This window comes from Hydra viridissima, unplaced genomic scaffold (genome assembly GCF_058129835.1).
Source record: "Hydra viridissima isolate aposymbiotic clone 2 unplaced genomic scaffold, HvirCarnegie_v1 scaffold_7, whole genome shotgun sequence".
Classification (NCBI taxonomy): domain Eukaryota; kingdom Metazoa; phylum Cnidaria; class Hydrozoa; order Anthoathecata; family Hydridae; genus Hydra; species Hydra viridissima.
This window is the reverse complement of record NW_028324306.1, coordinates 14,603,060-14,624,208: the sequence shown is the minus strand read 5'-3', so window position 1 is coordinate 14,624,208 and position 21,149 is coordinate 14,603,060. Positions and strand designations below refer to the sequence as shown.

General features: G+C 28.7%; 2 protein-coding genes and 1 pseudogene across 4 annotated transcripts; all 3 read left to right on the top strand.

The window, feature by feature from the left end:
- The first annotated feature begins 331 nt into the window (after positions 1–331).
- On the top strand, positions 332–4,884 carry LOC149886286 (uncharacterized). Of its 3 annotated transcripts, none has more exons than XM_090094440.1 (5): positions 332–1,517; positions 3,053–3,109; positions 3,617–3,798; positions 4,032–4,221; positions 4,688–4,884. In XM_090094440.1, the coding sequence occupies exons 3-5, from the start codon at positions 3,730–3,732 to the stop codon at positions 4,852–4,854; spliced, it is 426 nt and encodes a 141-aa protein (XP_089950566.1). In that variant the 5' UTR covers positions 332–1,517; positions 3,053–3,109; positions 3,617–3,729; the 3' UTR covers positions 4,855–4,884. The 3 variants fall into 3 exon arrangements, with proteins under 3 accessions (XP_089950566.1, XP_089950568.1, XP_089950565.1); XM_090094442.1 differs by having other exon boundaries at positions 3,039–3,109; XM_090094439.1 differs by lacking the exons at positions 332–1,517; positions 3,053–3,109 and having other exon boundaries at positions 3,163–3,798.
- Positions 4,885–7,724: 2,840 nt separating this feature from the next.
- LOC149886285 (uncharacterized) lies at positions 7,725–9,869 on the top strand. The gene is made up of 5 exons (XM_090093874.1): positions 7,725–7,796; positions 7,871–7,936; positions 8,081–8,451; positions 8,577–8,729; positions 9,545–9,869. The coding sequence occupies exons 1-5, from the start codon at positions 7,781–7,783 to the stop codon at positions 9,683–9,685; spliced, it is 747 nt and encodes a 248-aa protein (XP_089950000.1). The 5' UTR covers positions 7,725–7,780; the 3' UTR covers positions 9,686–9,869.
- Positions 9,870–14,699: 4,830 nt separating this feature from the next.
- Positions 14,700–20,475, top strand: LOC149886284 (uncharacterized; annotated as a pseudogene).
- The last annotated feature ends 674 nt before the right edge of the window (positions 20,476–21,149 follow it).

The window sequence follows — 21,149 nt, the reverse complement described above, 5'->3', positions numbered from 1 at the left end:
CTCAAATAATAGCGATTAAAACATTACAAGATATGAATATTAATTTAAAATTAATTTAAACAAGAAAATTAATTAGTTTTCAAACAAAGTAAAATTTTATTTACATTAATTCTCAAGCTTAACTACTAATTAAAAAAAATTTTAATCATTTTTATCAAAATGAGAATAACGGTATTATGCTAAATAAAGCTTTCTAATATATATTTTCGATAGCATTTTGAACCGGAAATCCGGCCGGAACCGAAATCCTAAATATAACCGGAACAGGAAAAGGAGTTTCGGTTCCGACCGTAATTTTGGCCGGAAACCGGATTCGAACCGAATTCCGGTCGATCACTATTGACTGTGTAGTCCTACGAAGTCATAATCGAACAAAAGAATTGTGTTGCATGACTTCCTTAATAGTTGGAACTTTCAGAGAAGATAGTTCACATTATATGCCATAAACAGGACAACTCAGTTGCATACTTTTAGTTGACATATTTTGCAACAAAGATTGAAATATAACTAATTTTCTAAATGTAAATTTAGTTTAATAAATCAATCTAGAAAAAGATTTAAATTTAATAAACCATAAACAAATGAGTAGTTCAATTTCATTAATTATATAGGGGAATGTAAGATATGATAACGCTTAAAGTATGGTTACGGACTCTTTAAATCTCACATATAACAACACCTGTGATACGCTATATCACTATGGTTGATGTCTTTTTTTGTGTAACAGTCAAGAGGACGTGTGTTTTTGATTTTTTGTGATTTTGAATAAAAAGTCAAAAAAATGAAAAGTATTATTGGATATCTGTATTAGGAAAGTGAAAATTTTGTGAAAATTAAGGTTAATTTATGGAAGGAATTATCTTGGCCTTCCTCAAAATTTTTGGTTAATTTAAATTTTCCTCAGTTTGCACCGCATGAAAGTGAATTCACATGTTTTCATCACTAGCTTGTAAGGTATGATGGCGGAATTTTTGTAAGGTATGGTGGCAGATCTTTTTTTGTGTATATTATTGGCAAATAACATATTCTGTGGCATTTGTATTGTGATTTTTTGTGATTTTTTGTTTTTTTCTTTACAATTTTTTTGACATTTTACATGAAGAAAAATTAGAAAAAACAATTGACTTCAACCAAATGTTGAAGGCAATCAAAAAGGTGAAAGTTCATGACAATTCCCAGGTGTCTGTTGCTAAAGCAAAAAGGGTGAAGGTGGATGAAGAAAAAAAAGTTGTTCAAGATTTTTGTAATCTTTGCCTGAAACCAATGCCTCTTGTGTTCAATCTTAACAATTCACGAAATTGTGACATATGTGGTCGAGAAGTTTATGTCAGATACATAACAGCATTCACCAGCTACTTCACATGTCTAAACTGCGACTCCAACTGAAGACCCAGTAAACACACTTTAGTTGGTCCAACTGACCGGCCAGTATTGGCTATAGTTGACTAACTGTTGGCATTTCTTGCCAACCATAAACCAACTGTGTACCGCGTGTTTTTGAATCGTTAAAGCTTCCCGTAAGTTTTATAAACGTATTTTAATAGATTCATTCAATAATTAAAGCTATGCAATAGAGTTAGTTTAGTTCAGTACAAATATTTTACATTTATCCATTAGTTACACATTCAGATATAATTTTTGACATAGGTTGAGTTTTTAATTTATTTTTATGATGACACCATTTTTGTATTTGTATTAGACATTTTAGCTCTATTTTAACTATTATTAAAAGTTAAAATACAGCTTAAATGTATATGTGCGTGTATAGTAGTATGTTTATGTGTGTATTTCTGTACGTATATATATGTGTGTATGTATGTATGTATGTATGTATGTATGTATGTATGTATGTATGTATGTATGTATGTATGTATGTATGTATGTATGTATAAATACATACATATATAAATATATATATATATATATATATATATATATATATATATATATATATATATATATATATATATATATATATATATATATATACACATGCATACAGGGTGTCTGCCAGATCAGGGGAAATCAGGGAAAAGTCAGGGAAATCAAATATCTGGAAAAAATCTAGGATTATCAAGGAAATTAGGTCGAATTTTAAAAAATTAAAAATCAGGGAGAAATCAGGGAAAATGGCTCTTCATCAAACTTGCATAACTTAAATAAGTTGTATATAGTACATGTAATATAAAAGTTTATTTGGCAGATAGTTTTATGAACTTCTCTTGCATCAAGCAAATCTTGAATCTTCACTTGCAAAAATAAAAACAATAATACAACCCATATTAAATGTATCAATACTTGATACATTTAGTGTGGGTTGTATTATTGTTTACATTTTTGCAGTTGAAGAGTATTTTTATAATTAAATCTAGGTCAATTTTTGTGAAGTTGAATTGGGTAACTTTAAATTAAATAAAGGAAAACAGGTAGAAGATCAGGAAAGTATCAGGGAAAAGTCAGAGAAATCCACCTTTAAATATTGGCAGACATCCTTTACATAATATGAATGCATAAAAGTTGTTATATTCTAATATAAATGTTATATATAATAATTTATATGTATGTATTTTGTATATATTGCTTATAATATATGCCATATATACAGTATTGACAATATATGCAGTATATAAATAAATGGTATATGCATTATACAGTATGACATATACATTTCATATTAGGCATATATGACATTTATTTTATATTATATATGTGTGTGTTTGTGTGTGTGTGTGTGTGTATATATATATATATATATATATATATATATATATATATATATATATATATATATATATATATATATATATATATATGTATATATATATATGTATATATATATATATATATGTGTATATATATATATGTATATATATATATATATATATATATATATATATATATATATATATATATATATATATATATGTATATATATATATGTATATATATATATATATATGTGTATATATATATATGTATATATATATATATATATATATATATATATATATATTTTCATATAATGCATATAATTATAGCATTTTATTAAAAGGAACATCGACTTCTAAAAACTTTGAGAAAACTATTCAAAATTTTGGGGATCAGGAAAGTAAGGTTTTGGATAAACTATTTGTTTGTTGTTTTTTTTTGTTTTACTACTTTTTATACATTGTATATGTGTTATGCATACATACATTGATTATGATGCTAACATATATTGACAAAAGAAAACTATTTATATTTTTTCTAAAATAAAAATTTGTGTTTTAATTAAAGTCATAAATGGATGAAGGCTTTAAAAAAATACATATTTCTTGTTACAAAAATACACATTTCTACTTTTTTTTGCAGATAAAGGTTTTAAATAACGCTCTTTTCCGTGACCTTAATAACACAGCACAAAAATGTGCTAGAATACCATTTTTACAGCAATCAATTCACCTACAGGGATAAATAACATGAATGTTTAAAACTGTAACTCCAAATATTTGAGTTCCATAACACCTTCATCCGTGAATGTCTTCAATTTAATAACTAGATTGTGTTTTTGAAACCAGTTTTCCAATAAGATTCAAATGCAATGAAATATTATTTAATTATTTATGTATGTTTATAGAGAAGTTGGCAGCTTTGGAGTTAAGATTAACGGAACAGGAGCAAAAAAATAATTTTTTAGAAGTTCAAAGTTTTTTGGATAATGAAGACATTGTTGTTCCCCCTGGCCTTCCAATGGAAAGTAAGGAAGATTTGGAGAGGCTTAACCTTATGCTACAGATGAAATCTGAGATGGCTCTCTATGTAATTTGAAATTATTTTTTATATTATGTTTCTAGCAGTCTACAGGTTGGGTTTAAACTAGAAACTATTATTTTATAAGATCAAAGATAAGTTTTTTTATAAGTCTTATAATTGTAATTTATCAAAGGTAATTTAATACCTTAGTTATATTATACCGCATTGCATTTTCATTTACCTTTGAAAAAATAATTTAAATAAAAAAAGTTGTAATATGTAGCATTATTTGTTTTTAGGTCGAATATCTGCGTTCTATTGGCAGTAAAGTTGAACGTCCAAAATACATACGATGTGTGTTGGGAGCCATGTTTTCCAAAAATTTTAGCGTTTTATGTAATCTAAACGGATCTTCAAGTAAGATGATAGCTACTGGAATGGGCAAGATTAAGTTGCGATGTTATCATTTTGTGTTAAAGTGCTTACTATGTAAGTATTACTAGTTATGTAAATTTTTAGTCTATTAAAGTCAACCGTATTTTTATATTTACAAAAATATGTTTACAACACTAAGAAAGAACAAAATATGTTAGTACTTATGACAATTACCAGTGTTGTCATTAGTTGTGAATTTGTAAGATATTATGTTCTCCCTTGGTGACTTGAACTTAGTAATGCCGTATTTTATTGTTAACTATTAATTGCATTAATTGCCAATGTAAACCATGATTTATTAGTATTCAATTATATGATTCTTAAAGAGCATATAGAAGTTTGTCTTGAACCGATAAGCTTATTGCTCTCGGTTATCATATGCACATATTTAAAACTGCTAACCAGTGAATGTAATTCTTGATTTGCAAAGTATACGTATAAGAGCTTAAAAATAGCTTAAAAATAATTTAAACAAAAAATAAATTGAGTTTTTAAATTTATTTTCATTTTATTCTTTTAGTAACAGTAAGAATTCAGTATCTTAATTCCAAGGATAAAGATATTAACCCGATCGTTTCAAGATGGTTTCAGGGCACAAATGATCAAGGAGATGGGCGAATAAATAGACAGATGAAAAGCAAGGTTATAAAAAATCAGTTGCAGTTAATCAATGAAAAGAATATTTAGTTATTATTTTCTTTTGCAAATTTATAAAAGCTTATTTATCTTGATTTTATTTATAAATCTAATTTTTCTTAATTATTATTAATAATTATCTAATAAATCGCCACGTTTTTAAGTACTAGCGTTTTAAAATATTGTTTTTAATTAAAGCTGCCAATATCAGTTTCAAACCTTAAACAATATTAACTACGATAATGAAATATTTTTAGTTCTTTATTTGTAAATTTTTTTCTTTAATGTTCTGGAAATAAAAGTGTAATGATAAAAAATTTGTTCTTTTTTTTGTATTCAACTAAGTTATCAATAAATAATACAATATTTTGTGTGGACAGTAGTACTGTTTGGTAAAATCTGATATACAAACAATCACTATTAAATAGAAAATTAAATATTAAAAAGCAAAGTTATACTTTGTTATTAAGCAATATTCAAAACATGATTTATAACTTTTGCACTTTCAATTTAAGCGCAAAAGTGAATTTAAAAAATCGCAAAAAAAGATCATTTAGTTGGGCCGGTAATGGTACCAACTGTTAGCCAACTGTTTTATTACTGTTGGGCCGTTAATGGCAACCAATAGTTTAAAAACAGTTGGCTAAGTGTTGGTAAAAGCGTTACGTTTTTTTCACGGTACCAACTAAATAGCCGACTGTTGGCCCAACTGTAGCTAATAGTTGGTTATTAGGATCGGGCCAACTACTTACCAACTTTTCGATGTTTACTGGGGAGGAACTTATTTTTCTTAACTTAAAAATCATCATTTTTATCATTTAACATCATTTCCAGTTGTTTAATCAAGTAATTTTCGCATCACACATCACCATAGTGTTTTAGTTGAATACAGCAATCCGCCACCATACCTTACAATTTTTGAAAATCAAAAAAATCAATGGTTTGCATCAAGAGCTGCAAAATTTCACCCAACTTGATGAAATTTGAATGCCAGCAACTGCCTGCTTTTGGAATTTTGACAAATATTAATTTTTGAGAGAAAGACATGCAAAAAACAAAATCTTCGTCACCATACCTTACATTCCCTTATATTAATAATATAATAAACTTCTTAAATTTTACTTTAAAATAAATTTAAAAAAAAAATTTTTTTAATGCTTGTTAAAATCTTAACACCAAAATACAACAAACTAAAGTGCTTAAAAATGCACAATTTAAGGTCCCATTGCAACAGAAGAAGGCCATTGAATAAATTATTTTTTATCTACTTTGTAACATTCCTTGTCAACAGTTTATTTTTATTCAAAATGAAATTTTATAATTTTGTAATAAAGTTAGTAAGTAATTTAAAGCGATAAAAAAAAGGCTCAAAATGTACAAATATGGTAATATAAGGTCCTCCAGTGGCAAAAGAAAGTAAAAAAAAAATTAGAAACTTCTTTTTCTATCTGCCTTATTTTGTACATGTGCAAGAATTTATCACAACTGAAAGATAAGTTTTGTAATCAAATTAATATGCAATTAAATGTTAAAAAAAAAATTTAAAACCACTCGCGGCAAAGGTAGACCCAAATATTTCCAACATTTTTTTTCCACCAATCTTATTTTAGCCAGTAGCAATGATTTATTGCTATCCAAACTCTTTTCTTTTTTTTTATGACCAACGCTGTTGCTCCTTTTAGATGTCTATTAAAAAACAAGAATCACATTAACAACAAATAAACGCAAAACTTATAGCGAAAAGAAATTAAGTGTTTAAAACTATTTATCGTAAAATTACATGGATGGAATTGCAACTAATGCTTACCCCGTGGCATTTAATTGTTGCGTATTTTTATCTTTATTTCTTCAACTTTTAATCAATCTTTGTTTGCAATAAGACCGTCACTAAATATTTCATTCATGGAACGCGGCAAGGATCTGATCGGTAAAGTCATGGTTGTGTTGTAAATTATTGGTTACAAATACTTTTCTAAAATAACAATGAAATAAAAAAAGCTTTACGTTAAAATGATTGTTTATGGGACAATTTATTTAAACTGATTTACGCCCTTTTCTAAAGTTTTTTGAGTTACACGTGGTAACCAATACTAAAAAATAGTCGGAATAAAAAATTTTTCTGTTTATTACGGCAGACGAAAAACATAACAGTAATTCAAGGAAGATAATACTTCTTAACGCATAAAATTGTGGAAAATTAAAGAAAAAAAAATATCCCCTGTTTGGGTTGGTTTGAAAATAATAAATTCTTTTCTAAACACACAAATCAATCGATGCATGAGATTTTGTTTACTTACATCTGAATAAACGATAACTTTTGATTTATTTGAAACTAGGTATTTTCAAATAAAAAAAGCCTCTCATTTAATGTTATTTCCTCGAGTAACAGCAATTTTCTGGATATGGCGTTTGTTAGTTTTTTTTTTGCGGTTTACTTATAAACTTAAACGCCAAAATTCTTTTACAGTTTGTAGAGTAGTTTAAAGAGCAATTGTCGCTGTGTTAATTTAATTTTATAATTTATCTATAATCATGTTAATAGCAGAAAGAAACTTTCTCTTTTTTATAAATTATTTTTAATTAGTTTGTTTTGCCACAATTTTGATATGCAACACCACAGCATTGTGTGAGTCCTGCAGTTGTGACTTGGTACCAACTCTACATTCTCGTAATGCACTCTTTTGTTATATATATTTATAAAGAAACTCTATTTCTTAAAACTGCTTTGATATTTTTTTGATTAATACTTTTCCCGAATATTTTTTTTATTTTTCCTGTTTTTTTTTTTTACCCATTTCATTTAAGTTTGGATTGTATTACCTATAAATAAAAAATTTCATTTGTTCAACAGAAATAATCTCGTTTGTTAAACAGTTCAATTTTTTTTTTTCATCAAAATTATTTTTTGATTTCTCTTTATCAGCTAAAAAATAAATTCACATTTTGGCAAGAACTTTCTATTTGACAGCTCCCAAAAATGCAAACTGCATATGGTAAATTTTAAACAGTTTTAACTTGTGGGTTTTTTTAGTACATAGTAAAGATAATTTAATATGTCAATATTTAGAGCCAGCGTTCCCAGAATGCAACAAATCTCCAATAAATTTAAATGAAGTAAAAGTAAGTCTGAACGGTAAGTGTGGCTTTAATAGTTAAGCTATGAATGTTAAAGATGAATTTGAATGATTTTTAAAAAAACGAATGATTTAACTTGTTTCAATATTTTCTTCATAAAACTTCATTAATTAGAGAATACTTTATTATAATTTTCTTTAAGATTCTGCTCCTCCTGATTATATGCAGTCTCAATTAAATCAATCTCAACCAGGTCAGCATCCACCGGCATATAACAATCCTCAATTTAACCACCCTCCAGGTCAGTATCTGATGGGAATCGCCAATCCTCAGTTTAACCAACCTCAAGCCCAATATCCAATGGGAAACTGCAACCCTCAGTTTAACCAATCTCCAGGTCAATACCCAATCGGAATTAACAATCCTCAGTTTAACCACCCTCCAGGTCAATACCCAATCGGAATTACCAATCCTCAGTTTAACCAATCTCAACCTCAATATCCTATTGGAGTTAATTCTCAGATAAACCCACAGATGACGATGGGAGGCAATACTTTGGTTAACCAGCCTCAGGTAATGACTTCCACAATGCTCATGTACGTTTGTTATTAAAAAGAATATACTAATTTATATTTGCTTAAGTATATTTTTTAATTTTTTCAAAGTCAAACCAGGTAAATACTTTGCATTTACTTTAGTCAAACCAAGTAATTACTGTAAATGTGAACCAACCCGCTAAAGAAGAAGTTGTTGTTATTGCGCAACCACCAAATCACCGGTCTCTTGCTCTATTTTCCTGCTTATGCTGCATTTGGCCAATTGGTGCGTTGGCTCTTTACAAATCTTTTGAAGTGAGTAAAAAAGTGCAGTATTTTTTGCTTTGGTTATTTTAAAAATTAGCTTCATTATAAGAGTGACTGGGGAGGTTGGTGGCTAAATCATAAATAAGCTTTCTAATAAAAATACTTTTATTTGTAATAAAATTTATACCAAGAAAGTTTGGTGCAGCAAATCGTTGCACAATTAAAAAGAAATAATACTTTTTATGCAGAGCGTTTTTAAATACTGCAGCAAGCATCGGCTTTATCGCACCGGCGGTGAAAAAATTTTATTAAAATGCGGTAAAATGCGGTAAAATGGGGTAAAATGCGTAATACGCATTTTTACTCAATTTTACAATCTTCTCTAATAAGAAAGTGTAAAAATGCGTAAAAACGGTAAAACTGCGAAGTTGTTTCAAGACATACTCATAAAATTTCAAATTATTGCACTCAGATTTATGATAACTAGAGGGAAAAAGGTAGTTAAAGCAAAAAAAATAGGCATCAAAGACTCTTACAAAAAAATTAAAAAAAGATGACCATATAAATACGGCTTTCATAGCACGAAACGATATTTTATTAAAATAAATTATTTACTATCTTAGAAAAAATTTTGATATAAAAAACCCGATTGGTGCTTATTGAAAACCCGATAGTATTGGTGCTTATTGAAAACCATTAACAAAAAACAAAATGTTTTTTAAAAAAAGTTTTTTCAAAAAATGTTTAATCGTTTTAACTCTGGGTTTAAGCAAAACCTGTTCGAAATCAGGAAAATGAGTTTTCTAACAAATGTTTATTTGATATCAATGAGGAGGATGATCACTTAAAATGATGTTTTTTAGGTTGATTCAGCATTTACAGATGGAAAATATACCAAAGCAAAAAATGCTTCCATTGCTGCCTTGAGATATGCACGAATTTCAATGGGATTTGGATTTCTTTTAATATGTCTAGTTGTTGTACTCAGCGTTACTCGCAGATAATCGACTACTAAGTTGCGGGCTTTTAATCAACTTACTTGTAAATTTTTATCATTAACAAAAATCGAATGATTAAAAACTACAATAAATGATTTCTTACTTAGTAATAAAGTAATAATAACAAAACAAATTTTATGTGATTTAGAAAAAAAAGAATATGATTGAAATACAGTAGAATCCCGTTTACTCGGGCTCTGAAGGGGTATATATTTTTTGTCTGACTTAGCGAATGTCCGAATTAAGCAAAGCTCTCGTTAAGTCGGACTTTTTGATAATGTCCGACTTATTGAGATTTCGAGACTTTTCGAATGTTCCTCGATATATAAATATTATGTACATATATATTGAGCAATATAATCTTATGTGAAATATATATTTTTGTATATGTAAAATATACTATAAACGAAAAAAGTCCAAAATTGATGTTTGTTTCAGTGACTCGCACAATTCTTTTTCAAACAGCTTTGAGGCATTCAAAGCTACTCATCCAATTTCATCACTCTGAGTAAATATTGAAATATTAACAAGGGTATCAATAACTTTACGAACTTCTATAGTCGTTGGCTTTGTCACCGTTTCATCCGACATTTCGATTTCTTCTTCTTCCTGAGATTCTTTAACAACTACCTAAACGATATCTTGAACAATATCTTCATCTATCATCATCCTCTCATAACCGAAACGTCATCATCAGTTGTTAACATATCTTCGTAAGTAAAATCTTCCGGAACAAGATCCTTATCACGCTGACGAAACTGATCAATTGAACTTTTTAATGAAGGGAAGTATTCTTCATCTTTTTCTGATACTCCTACTCCTTCCCTAAATCCTTGTTTGAAGATGCAGTTAATAATAGTGATTTCTGAAACTTCATTCCAAGAATAAACAAAAATTTTCATAGCTATAAGTATGGAGATTGAAGGCATTTGTTTTCCGTTATCAATTGAATTTATGACCTTGTTGATTAAATTAGTTCGGTACTTACACTTCAACGATCGAATGACTCCTTGATTCATTGGCTGCAAACATGAAGTTGTATTTGGGGGGAAAAAGTAGAGTGTGACTGATTTAAGATTCTCAACATTCGGATAGGCAGTGCAATTATCAATAACCAATGCTACCTTACGGCCTTCTAATACAAACTTTCTGTCGTTTTCCCTAACTCACTCCTCAAATAGTTCAGAGATCATCAAGCTCTTTTTTTGCGCACGGTAACAACATGGAGTGCTTCTAATTCTTTTAACTCAAAGGTGTTTGTTTGATTTCCCAATAACAAACATTGGAAGTTTTTCTCCACACATGTTAGCTGCAGCAAACCCAGTTAGTCGTATCTTGCAATTCTTACCTCCACAACATTTCTCACCTTTCAAATGCATAATTTTTTTTTGGAAGTGCTTTATAAAACAAATCGAACTCATCTGAATTGAACATATCACGCGACTTATAACGAGATACTATTGTCGCCAAAGTTGTTTCCCTCGAAGGAACGTTCATTTCATTAGTAACATCTTGACTTTCACCTATGAAATATAAGAAAAGCAACTTTAAAACCAACATAAATTTTATTTGATATTTATTAAATTATATTATATTATATTATTTGATATTTATTATATATTTATTAAATTTTAATATTTTTAATATTAAACTTTATTTTTACGACTTTATGCAGTTTTTTTGCACCTTATCCACTTATTGCTTATTGCGAGGTAATATGCCAAAAGGTGGTAATGACTTTATACAAATTAAAACAAAAGAATTGGTTTGATAATTTATTAGTTTATTGGGGATGGAATAGTAATGAGATTTCCATGCTTATTATTATTTTTAAGACAATTTACTGAAAAAAATGTAAATATCAATGAAAAAATAAAATGATAAAATAGCTGAAACTGTTTTAAACGATACATTGTTTCTTTTTTTCCATCTATCTAACCATCCATCGGATGCTTGAAAGTTGTCACAATCAAGTTCTTTTTCAAAATGCGAAGCTTTGACTTTGAAAATGGTTCCAGACACAGGAATATTTTAGTGTCGGGTGTTTATAAGCCACATATAACATGCTTTATCCAAATTCTCATTTAGGGAGACACGCATCTACACTCTTTTCGCAGAAGTTTTATTTTTTTCAACTTTTGAATATATTTTTTTTTTGTTTTGACCATTCAGACAAATGTTTGCTTTGGAATGCCATATTTCTTTGATATAGAAACAGACATAGGCGCCGAGTTTACGGGGGCTACAGGGGCATTGGCCCCCCCTGGAAATTTATACTAATAATATATTATCACAGATTATCATGAGGGCAAGAGTATCCATTTGCCCCCGTCATAATTAATGATTATATATTATTAGTATAAATTTCTTGGGGGGCCACCAGTGGCGGATCAAGGGGGGCTAGGGGGGGCTATAGCCCCGGGCCCCACAATTTTAGGGGCCCCAATTCAAAGTAAATAACTTTTTATTAACTCTGAAATAAAAATCTTTTATTAACTTAAAAGAGCCAAAGTTAAATTTACTAAATTGTCTGAAAACAAAAGCACAAAAATAAAATAACTGTCAACAAAAATGCTGCATTATATATTTTTTCCGGTCTTTGACAACGAAGGAGCGCAACTACTTCTGCAAAAAAAAAATTACACTGATCTCAAAATGTAACTGGATAGCGTATTAAATTGTCTTTTTCAAAAAAATTTGAAGCCAAAATTGGCCTCCCAAGATGGCGGCAATCGGAGCGGTGACCGATGTACATTTTATAAGGCTTTTTACAGAGATATGAAAGAAAATAAATAGAGTTTTAAAAGAAAAACTAGACTGTGAAATAAAGTTTTAAAAGTTTTAAAGAAATGAATTGATTTCTAAAAAAATCAGACAAATTAATTATTTAGATACTAAGATACAAGATATTTGATTTACTTTTTAAGTGCAATTTACGATTAAATAATATTCATGCATAATCTATGTACCTTTTAGTTCTTAGTTACCCAATACAGCATGCTAGAAGGTAGATAACATAACTGTATGGTAAGCGGCAGTGGTGTCCACTTACAATTTTGACAAGCTTTATACTTTCAATTTTTGTAGCAAGATACCAGATATGTACATACTGCATGAGCTATTAGCTGAGTGCTGCGAGTACACACAACTCAGGGGTTCCTTCTAAGATTATTTAATATATATATGTAATTAATGGATATAGTATTTAATAAAAATATTAAATACAAAATATTATTTTTTAATATATATTATTTTACCTATATATTATTCTTTGCAATATTCCAGCTCTCAATGATTGAGTCAATTGTTTTTGAGTTGTTATTCAAAACGACTTATTAAGGGAATTTTTTGATAACATATATTTTGTATCTTATCAAACATCAACATTATCTTATCAAAAAATGTATGATACATAAATTTACAATAAACCATCTGCATTAAATGTTGGAATGCATTAGTACTTTCTTACCATTTCGAACAAACCAATTTTTTAAAATCCGAAGACAGAGGAGGTTTAACTAAACCAACAAAAGTGTTGTTATAATATGGGAAGAAACTGAAAGATGTTTCCAAAGGTTGCTTGCCTCAATAAATGGCCACCTTCCAAATGAAATAGGAATTCAAAATGCCATTTCTGGTGCTGTTTTGAGATCAGTTGATTACTCAAAAATATTTAATGAACAAATTTCTCATATGTTTGACTCAGCTATAACTGATAACCATTTATTTGCGCTGATTAAACTTATTTCAAAAAACTATGCAAAAATATGTTTTTATCGCCTGGGTAAAGAACAAAACGCCAAAATAACTGGAAAAAAGCTTAGGAAACAATTAACAAAACTTGTCATATTCAAAAACCAATCAAAAATGTTTTAAATGATATATATATATATATATATATATATATATATATATATATATATATATATATATATATATATATATATATATATATATATATATATAGTAACTCTAGAAGGAACCTCTGAGTTATTAGCGCTCAGCTAATAGTTCATGCAGCATTTATAATTTTGTAGTGCCTATTTGATAAACTAATGCCTAAAAAATATTTTATCATAAAAATAAAATCAGCTGCCTACCATGCTATTGTGTTGTTAACCTTCTAGCACACAGCATTGGGTAGTTAAGAACTAAAAGGTACATAAATTATATAACTAAAGCTAACTATTTGAATTTTGAGATTTCTGCACAACCAAATACTTTTTCTTCACTATTGTTAAACAAACTAAATTTTAGCAAATTACAATTAAAATTTGTACTTAGTTTTACTGAGAATTTTTATATTATTATATTTATTCTAAAAAACGAAAAACAGAAAGTTAATATAGAACAACTTGTTGTAAGAATATGTTTTGTGAAATAATAAAATATTTATATTTGAAATTTATGTAAATATGTAATATTCCGTTATTTTTATGAAAAAAATCTTATGTTAAACAAAAAAACTAGATTTTTATTAGAAAATTATATATTTATCAATATTTGAGCTAAAGAAATAAAACTTGATTATCATCAGTTTCTTAATTTTCATAACCATTCCTTAATTCCGCCACCATCTTGGGAGGTTAAAACTGGCCTCAAAAAGTTTCCTGTATAAGCTATCCAGTTATATTTTGAGATCAGTGAAAAAATTACTAGATTGGTAGCAGCGCCTTATAGCAATAATTAAATGTAACATTTGTACAAATTGCTACAAAAACAATTCCCTTCGGAAAATTATTAATGACTTGAATAATTATATTTTTATTGAAAATGCATTAACGATTGCAATTCTACAATTCTTTTGTACTTCGCACAAAAGAGTTCTTGTGTGAATGCATTTAATAGCTAAAGCGCTAAATTCGTGAAAAAGAAAAAAAGAACAGTTTAACACTTTTTTAATTAAAATGCTAAGAAAATATGAAAGTGGAGCTTCTAAAAGAAGATTGAAGAAAGAGAGAGAGGAAATGGTAGCTAAACTTTCGAAAATGACAAATTTTTTTCATCAAACCAAACTAATATGCAATTTCCACAAACTGTAGATAATAATAAAAACAATGAAAGAAAAGATGAAAACAATAACACGGAAAATGAGGTAGCCTGCCAAGTTCCTTCAAATGAAATTCAAGAAGTTGAAAGTGTTGAATCTAAAATGCATAATAATGAGCTCGACTCAGGTACTTTTATCCAAATTGCGAGGCTGAGAGATCATTCTCTACTCTTAAAAGAGTTAAGAACATGCACCGATCAACAATGGTCCATAGTCGTTTAAGTAATATAGCAAGATTAACTATTGAGTCAAAATTATTAGAAACTTTGTATTTCAGCGATGTGATTGCAGAGTTTGCGGGGAAGAAAAGCAGATGGAACTTATAAAAGAGCTCCATCTGCTTCTTGGTGTGGTAAATCACATGAACGAAGCCTTGACAGAAGTTTGGCCTGGTGCTTTCAGATGGCTCTCAGGTATCCACATCAAACAAGAGCCATATTATTGTGGGCAGTTTGCAAAGAATGCCTGTCACAAGCTACTCAACAATATACACATCCTCCAAAGGATTGCAGAGTCAGAGTCTGCTTTTTAAGTTTTTGGAATCATTGATCCCGTTCGAAATTTTAAGTCTGTGGTGGCATCGAGTTTTGGAACGATCCTTGAGGATGATTTAGCTATATGCAAGCAAATAAAATATCTGTTGTTTAGTGCATGTTTTTTTTTTGTTGCTGTTGTTGTTATTGATTTCCTAAATGCCGTTGTGTGACCTAACAAAGTCCTATGCTATAAAGTCCTCATATAACAAATGATAAATTTTGTATATTATAAAATAGATATTTACTAATTAAAAGTAATTGATACAAAAGCAAGTTTCTTTCATTGTCAACTATTTTTTGTATCAGTACTCTGTGAAATTTAATTTCTAGAGTAAGTTTGTTTTATATGATTATTCCACCAGCATATTTTGTCTTTACATATTTTATTATATGATATATATTTCAATCTGTATTAATATACAGGTTCAAATATATGTAGTAGAATAAAATATGTTATTGCACTTTATTACATATACTTTACTATATATACTTTTAATATTTTTAAATTGCTATTTAATACAATAAATTTATAATTATATTAGATTTTTAGCAAATATATATTTTAATCTTCATCACTTTTTAGAGCTGATTTGTCCTGGTTAAAATGGTAACCTTATGCATCACTTATGTATCCTAGACATAGACGCTCGCATATTGGAGCTAGAATTTCCATTTTGAAAAATAGCTTTAAGTAATAATAACTCACCGCTATTTTATTCTCTCGAATTCCAAGGGGGGTGGGGTTGGTAACAGTAATTTAGGCAAAGAAGAAGATAACTACTGGTCTGTTGGAATTTAAACTCGATGCAATCATTAAAAACATGAGAAGTTATGTTTATAAAAAAGTTTCAAGACTTTAAACTAGTTCAAACATTTTAAAGCATGTATTTCCTTTAGATTTTAATTTAGGGTCTATAAAATTTTTAGTTTCGCATTGAATTTCATAAAAAAAGATCGTCTATTTCTTTGGAAAACTCACATTATTTGTAATTTTTTATATTGATAATAGAAAGTAGGGTGTCAAAACTTAAAATCTTCTCAAATCACCATTTAAACAAGCTGCTGAGCTGATGCAAACAGGACTTGTTGAAACCTAACACAGAGGTTTTCCCAACATGTTAGATGTGTTTACGAAAAATTATTTCTATGTTTATCCTAACAGGAATAATTTAGCAAAAAACTGGGATAATATTAAAGCAATACGTTCCTCTGAAGAGTAACTGCCTAACAATCCTTTTGCATTGAGAAACTCTGACCTCATATGTCAGTTTAAAAATGTGGTCATAAATTGTATGATCGTTCTGTTTAAGCTATATCATTGGAATACATATATTGTGATTTGATGTACGTATAAAGCTTACATGACTAACGTATTATGCTTGTAATTCAGTTTATTTACTTCTAAAAGACACAGACTTTTATCAAAGACCATGAAATTACTAAGTAAATGCTGTGCTCAAAGCAGGTAGTTTAATTTTTAATCACTCTGGCCACCATTAGGGTGCGCTTACTGTTTACATTTAACACATTATAATTTGTCTTACAGTGGGTTAGCTATGGCCAAAACCATAAATATTCACTGTGAATGAAAAATATTTTTTATGCTAAAATTTCAAGTATATACACTAAGCACAACAAAACGTATTTTTTAAAAAGAAAATTCTTATTCTGTTCTCTATAATATTAAAATGAAATTCACGAAAATTCTTAGTGTGTTAAATTTTTATCATATATTCAAAATATATTTTGTAACCAACATCTATACATGTTGTTAAAAAGCATGTTTTTTAAAAAAGTCTGCAAAGCAGTATAAAAAAAAAAAATCATTTGTTATACTTTTTAACTTTAAACAACAGAAACTTTTTTTCCCAGACTTGCCCAGTTTGTACTTTAAATCGATATATTCTCCAGGCAATGTTGAGTAAATCCAAATAAAAACTTTTTTGCTAAAAGCTAAATTAAAAATTAGTTGAAACTATTTAGAATTTATGATTAACTTGCCAAATCTTTGATGAAAAACACCAAGTTCAATCTCAAAAAAAAAAGCGACAAGAAGCTCATAAAACTTTAACACAAAATGTTAACCATAGATTATTTTCTTATGTACAACATATAAATAGTGCGACTAAATCAAAGATTTGCAAATAACTAAACAAGCATAACAAAAGCTTAGAAATGAAGCTATCAAAAGACGTGATTGCTTATACCCTGCATTTCATTTGAAAAAATGGCCAACTTCAAAAGCTATTCTAGTAATATTTAAATATGCTTCAGTTTCTAACTATTTTCATACAAGACGCGCAGAAAATTTTTTGCTAACCCAGATAACACCGCAAGTTGGCCTGACGTCGGAATTTTCTAATTGGGCCACCTTACACCATATGATGTCCTGCCGACGTCGATATCATTACGTCGGACCAACTAATTAATTAAAACGTCTTACCAACTTCGTTAGGATAACATTGGGCAACCAAATTATTTTCACGTCCTACCGACGTAGATATGATAACCTTAAACCAACCAATTTATAACATTGTATAATTGTGCAAACGTTATCCTACCGACAAAAGTAGGACGTTTTAAATATAAAAATTTCTTTTTTTAATTTAAATTTTAGTTATAATTTCTATTTCTTTTAAATAAAAAAAAAATTATAGCCCTTAGATATAAATCTAGGACTCTCGGATCTAGATATGCATTTAAGGGCTGTACATTTTTTTTATTAAAAAAAAAAATAAAAAGGATATATCAAAAATTGAAATAAAAATAAAAAATAATAATAAACGAATTTTTATTGGTCAGTGAAAACACTGTGCTCTCATGCTTTAAATTTATGCCTGCACGTGTGTCCAGAAGTCTGTATTTAAGAAGAAGAAGGAAAAAAAAGTGTAATGAGAACTGAAGAAATGATGACTAGCAAGTATGTTACTTAAGCATTATTTTAAAATGTATATTATAACTTTTTCATTTTTGATTAAATCAAGACAAATCATAAAGATTTGAAAGTTTCGTTGCTAATTTGCAACCATGCTATTTAAGACTTTAAAAATATCTAAAGATATTTTTAAAGTTTTAAATAGCATTAAAATTAAATAGCTCTTCAAAAACCAACAAACAAACGCAATAGCCCTATTGCCTAGGATCTTGAAAATTAAAAACGGCTATTTTCATGGCGTTACAATTTCATTAAGAAAATTTTTTGCAAAAAAGATTAAAGAATTCCATTTTTATTCAATAAAAGTTTATCTTTTCTGTTAACTTTTTTTGTTTTTAATAATAATGCAAATTTTTATTAAAAAAACAGTCTTAAATTCTTTTATAAAAAAAAAGTTTTCAAGAAAGATTCACGTTTTACAAGAGAAAAATGTTTTATACTCGTTTGTATATCTAATTACACTCGAAAGAACTTTCGCGCCTCCAGTAATCCTAAAAAACAAATTTTTATAATAAAAACCAGGCTGGCAATATTTTCCTATTGAAAACAAAATCGACTTTAACGTTAGTTTATTCAAGATGGCGAATATTAGGGATTTGTCGCATAATTTTGTACTTTCAACTTCAGTTTTGAGCACTTTCCATTGATTTTGAGACCTATGTTTTTATACAATTCTTAATCACCATAAAGTTCTCTATCAAAATCAATCATAACATTAGGGGGGGGGGGGGGGGGGAGAGAGAGAAAGTTGAGTAGCCCAGACCTTACAAGGTTAACGTCCTTAACCATGTATTTGTTTTAAAAGTGAATTAAAGTATTTAAAAATATAAGTGTTCATCAATTAACTAAGCTAAGGTCTTGAGTGTTAAATTAATTGTATATACTTTACATTGGTTTTCATAACAAATGTTGGTTTAGTTTTATGATTTATAAAGCCTTTTCTAATGTGGCTCACTGAATAGGATTGATATATATTACTAACAATGCATCTACAGTGAAATTGTTGGAAATCATTATTAGGCCCAAATCATATTTTTCTATGAGGCGTCGTATATAAGCCAGAGTTCAAGCACACTTAAAAGATTGAAGACTTCGAACAAATGAAGCATTTAATTATATGTTGTATGAAGATCATTATAAAAACAATATAAAATCGCCACTTACACAATTGTCTATTGGCATGGTAATTGACTTTGTGTTAGACTACATGCATCTTGTCTGTTTAGGCGTTATGAGAAAGTTATTACAGTTTTGGGTTAAGGGTCCTTTAAAAACTAGATTAACTGTACAACAAGTCATGAAAATGAGTGAACATCAGAAGTTGTTGCGTCCTTCAATACCAAATGAATTTGCACTCAAACCATGTTCCCTTACTGAACTAGATCATTGGAAGGCAACTGAGTTTTGTTTGATTGTGTTGTATACCGGTCCATTAGTTCTTCAAATCAATATGCATCCTATTTTGTACAAGCATTTTTTGCTACTTCATGTAGCCATTTCATGTCTTGTTAGCAGCAAGCTGTCAAAGTTTGTGCGACTATGCTCAAAAATTATTGACAATTTTTGTACAGTATTCACAGAAATTATATGGACCTGAGTTTCTTATTTATAATGTTCACTGCGTAATTCATTTATCAGATGATGTTTGCCGATTTGGTGCATTAGATGGAATAAGTGCTTTTCCTTTTGAAAACTACTTACGAAGTGTCAAAAACTTATTCGAAAACCATCATTACCACTTGAACAAGTTATAAGAAGAGTTTCAGAAAAAAAGCTAATCTCTGTCTCCGAAAGGATAGAAAAAAAGAGTACCCTTTTTGTAAATTTGAACATAACAATGGTCTAATATGGCCTGCAAATATTTATAAATATGTATTGCGTAAGTTTGACAGCTTATGAGTAGTTATACGAATAAATCCTTGTGTGCTTTGATGATAGAACAACACTCCGTAAAAGAAAACGCACAAGGTATGGCCATTATTCAGCTTAGTTATAATCATTCAATTAGGTTATCAAGATTACCTGTGTTTTGACAAAAACTAATGTGTTTCATATTTGAAATTTTTGTTCAAATATTTTTTTATTTTTTGTGTATATGCTTTTGATTAGGATTTCATTCATACCTTCATCAGACACTGAGATATTCAGCAGTCCAGAAAAATATACTTTATTGCAAACTTGTCACTTACAAGTAGCTGAACAGAAAAAATACTTTAATGAAAGTCCAGAACGAAAAAATCATGAAAACTTCACTATAGAGTATGAAGATCTATAATGCTAACAGTTAATACTAACAGTTTAACAGATTAATACTAACAGTTTTTATTAAAATTGTTTTACAATTAAACAATTTTAATAAAAATTGTTAGTATTACATAGTAGAACACTCATGTAACCATAATTTTGAAAATAGTGACCGAGTATCACAGTTATCGGTAACGTTTTGAGGTATAACTTGCAAAAAACTAACAAAATTTAAACTAAAGCTGCCATAAATCCGTAATCTGTGAACCAATCCAACTGAAATTTTATCCAAAGTTTAGTGTGGTTGTAGGCAACATTAGCACCGAATTTTATCAAATTATATAGAGTGGTTCTCATTCTACAGGCGCTTTTATTGGCACATTATGAAGCCGAAGTTTCACTCAATTTGAACATTCAAATGAAGTTATTTTCCGCGGACAAAATGAAATGATTTCAAAATTTTTATCAATGGGTTTCTTGATGTGTACGCTATTACCCCATATAAGTGGCGTTCTTGGGTCAGCTTGGTTGGCATTATCTTGATTCCCGCTAACCACGTATTGTAAATTTGATATATTTGGTGTTTTAGTAAAGTATGTCGTGACCATTGTTAACATTGAAAACTTAACTCTCGCTATGCATCTTAGGTATTCTCAGCAATTCCGAACCATCGAAACAGAAAAAAAAGCAAAAAAAAAATAAAAC

Coding starts and splice junctions, on each gene's coding strand:
- LOC149886285 (XM_090093874.1), top strand. Junction 8,452..8,576: donor CTTTGGTTAACCAGCCTCAG/GTAATGACTTCC, acceptor CATTTACTTTAG/TCAAACCAAGTAATTACTGT. Junction 8,730..9,544: donor CTCTTTACAAATCTTTTGAA/GTGAGTAAAAAA, acceptor GATGTTTTTTAG/GTTGATTCAGCATTTACAGA.
- LOC149886286 (XM_090094439.1), top strand. CDS start 3,607: ATGTTTATAGAGAAGTTGGCAGCTTTGGAGTTAAGATTAACGGAACAG. Junction 3,799..4,031: donor AATCTGAGATGGCTCTCTAT/GTAATTTGAAAT, acceptor ATTTGTTTTTAG/GTCGAATATCTGCGTTCTAT. Junction 4,222..4,687: donor TGTGTTAAAGTGCTTACTAT/GTAAGTATTACT, acceptor TTATTCTTTTAG/TAACAGTAAGAATTCAGTAT.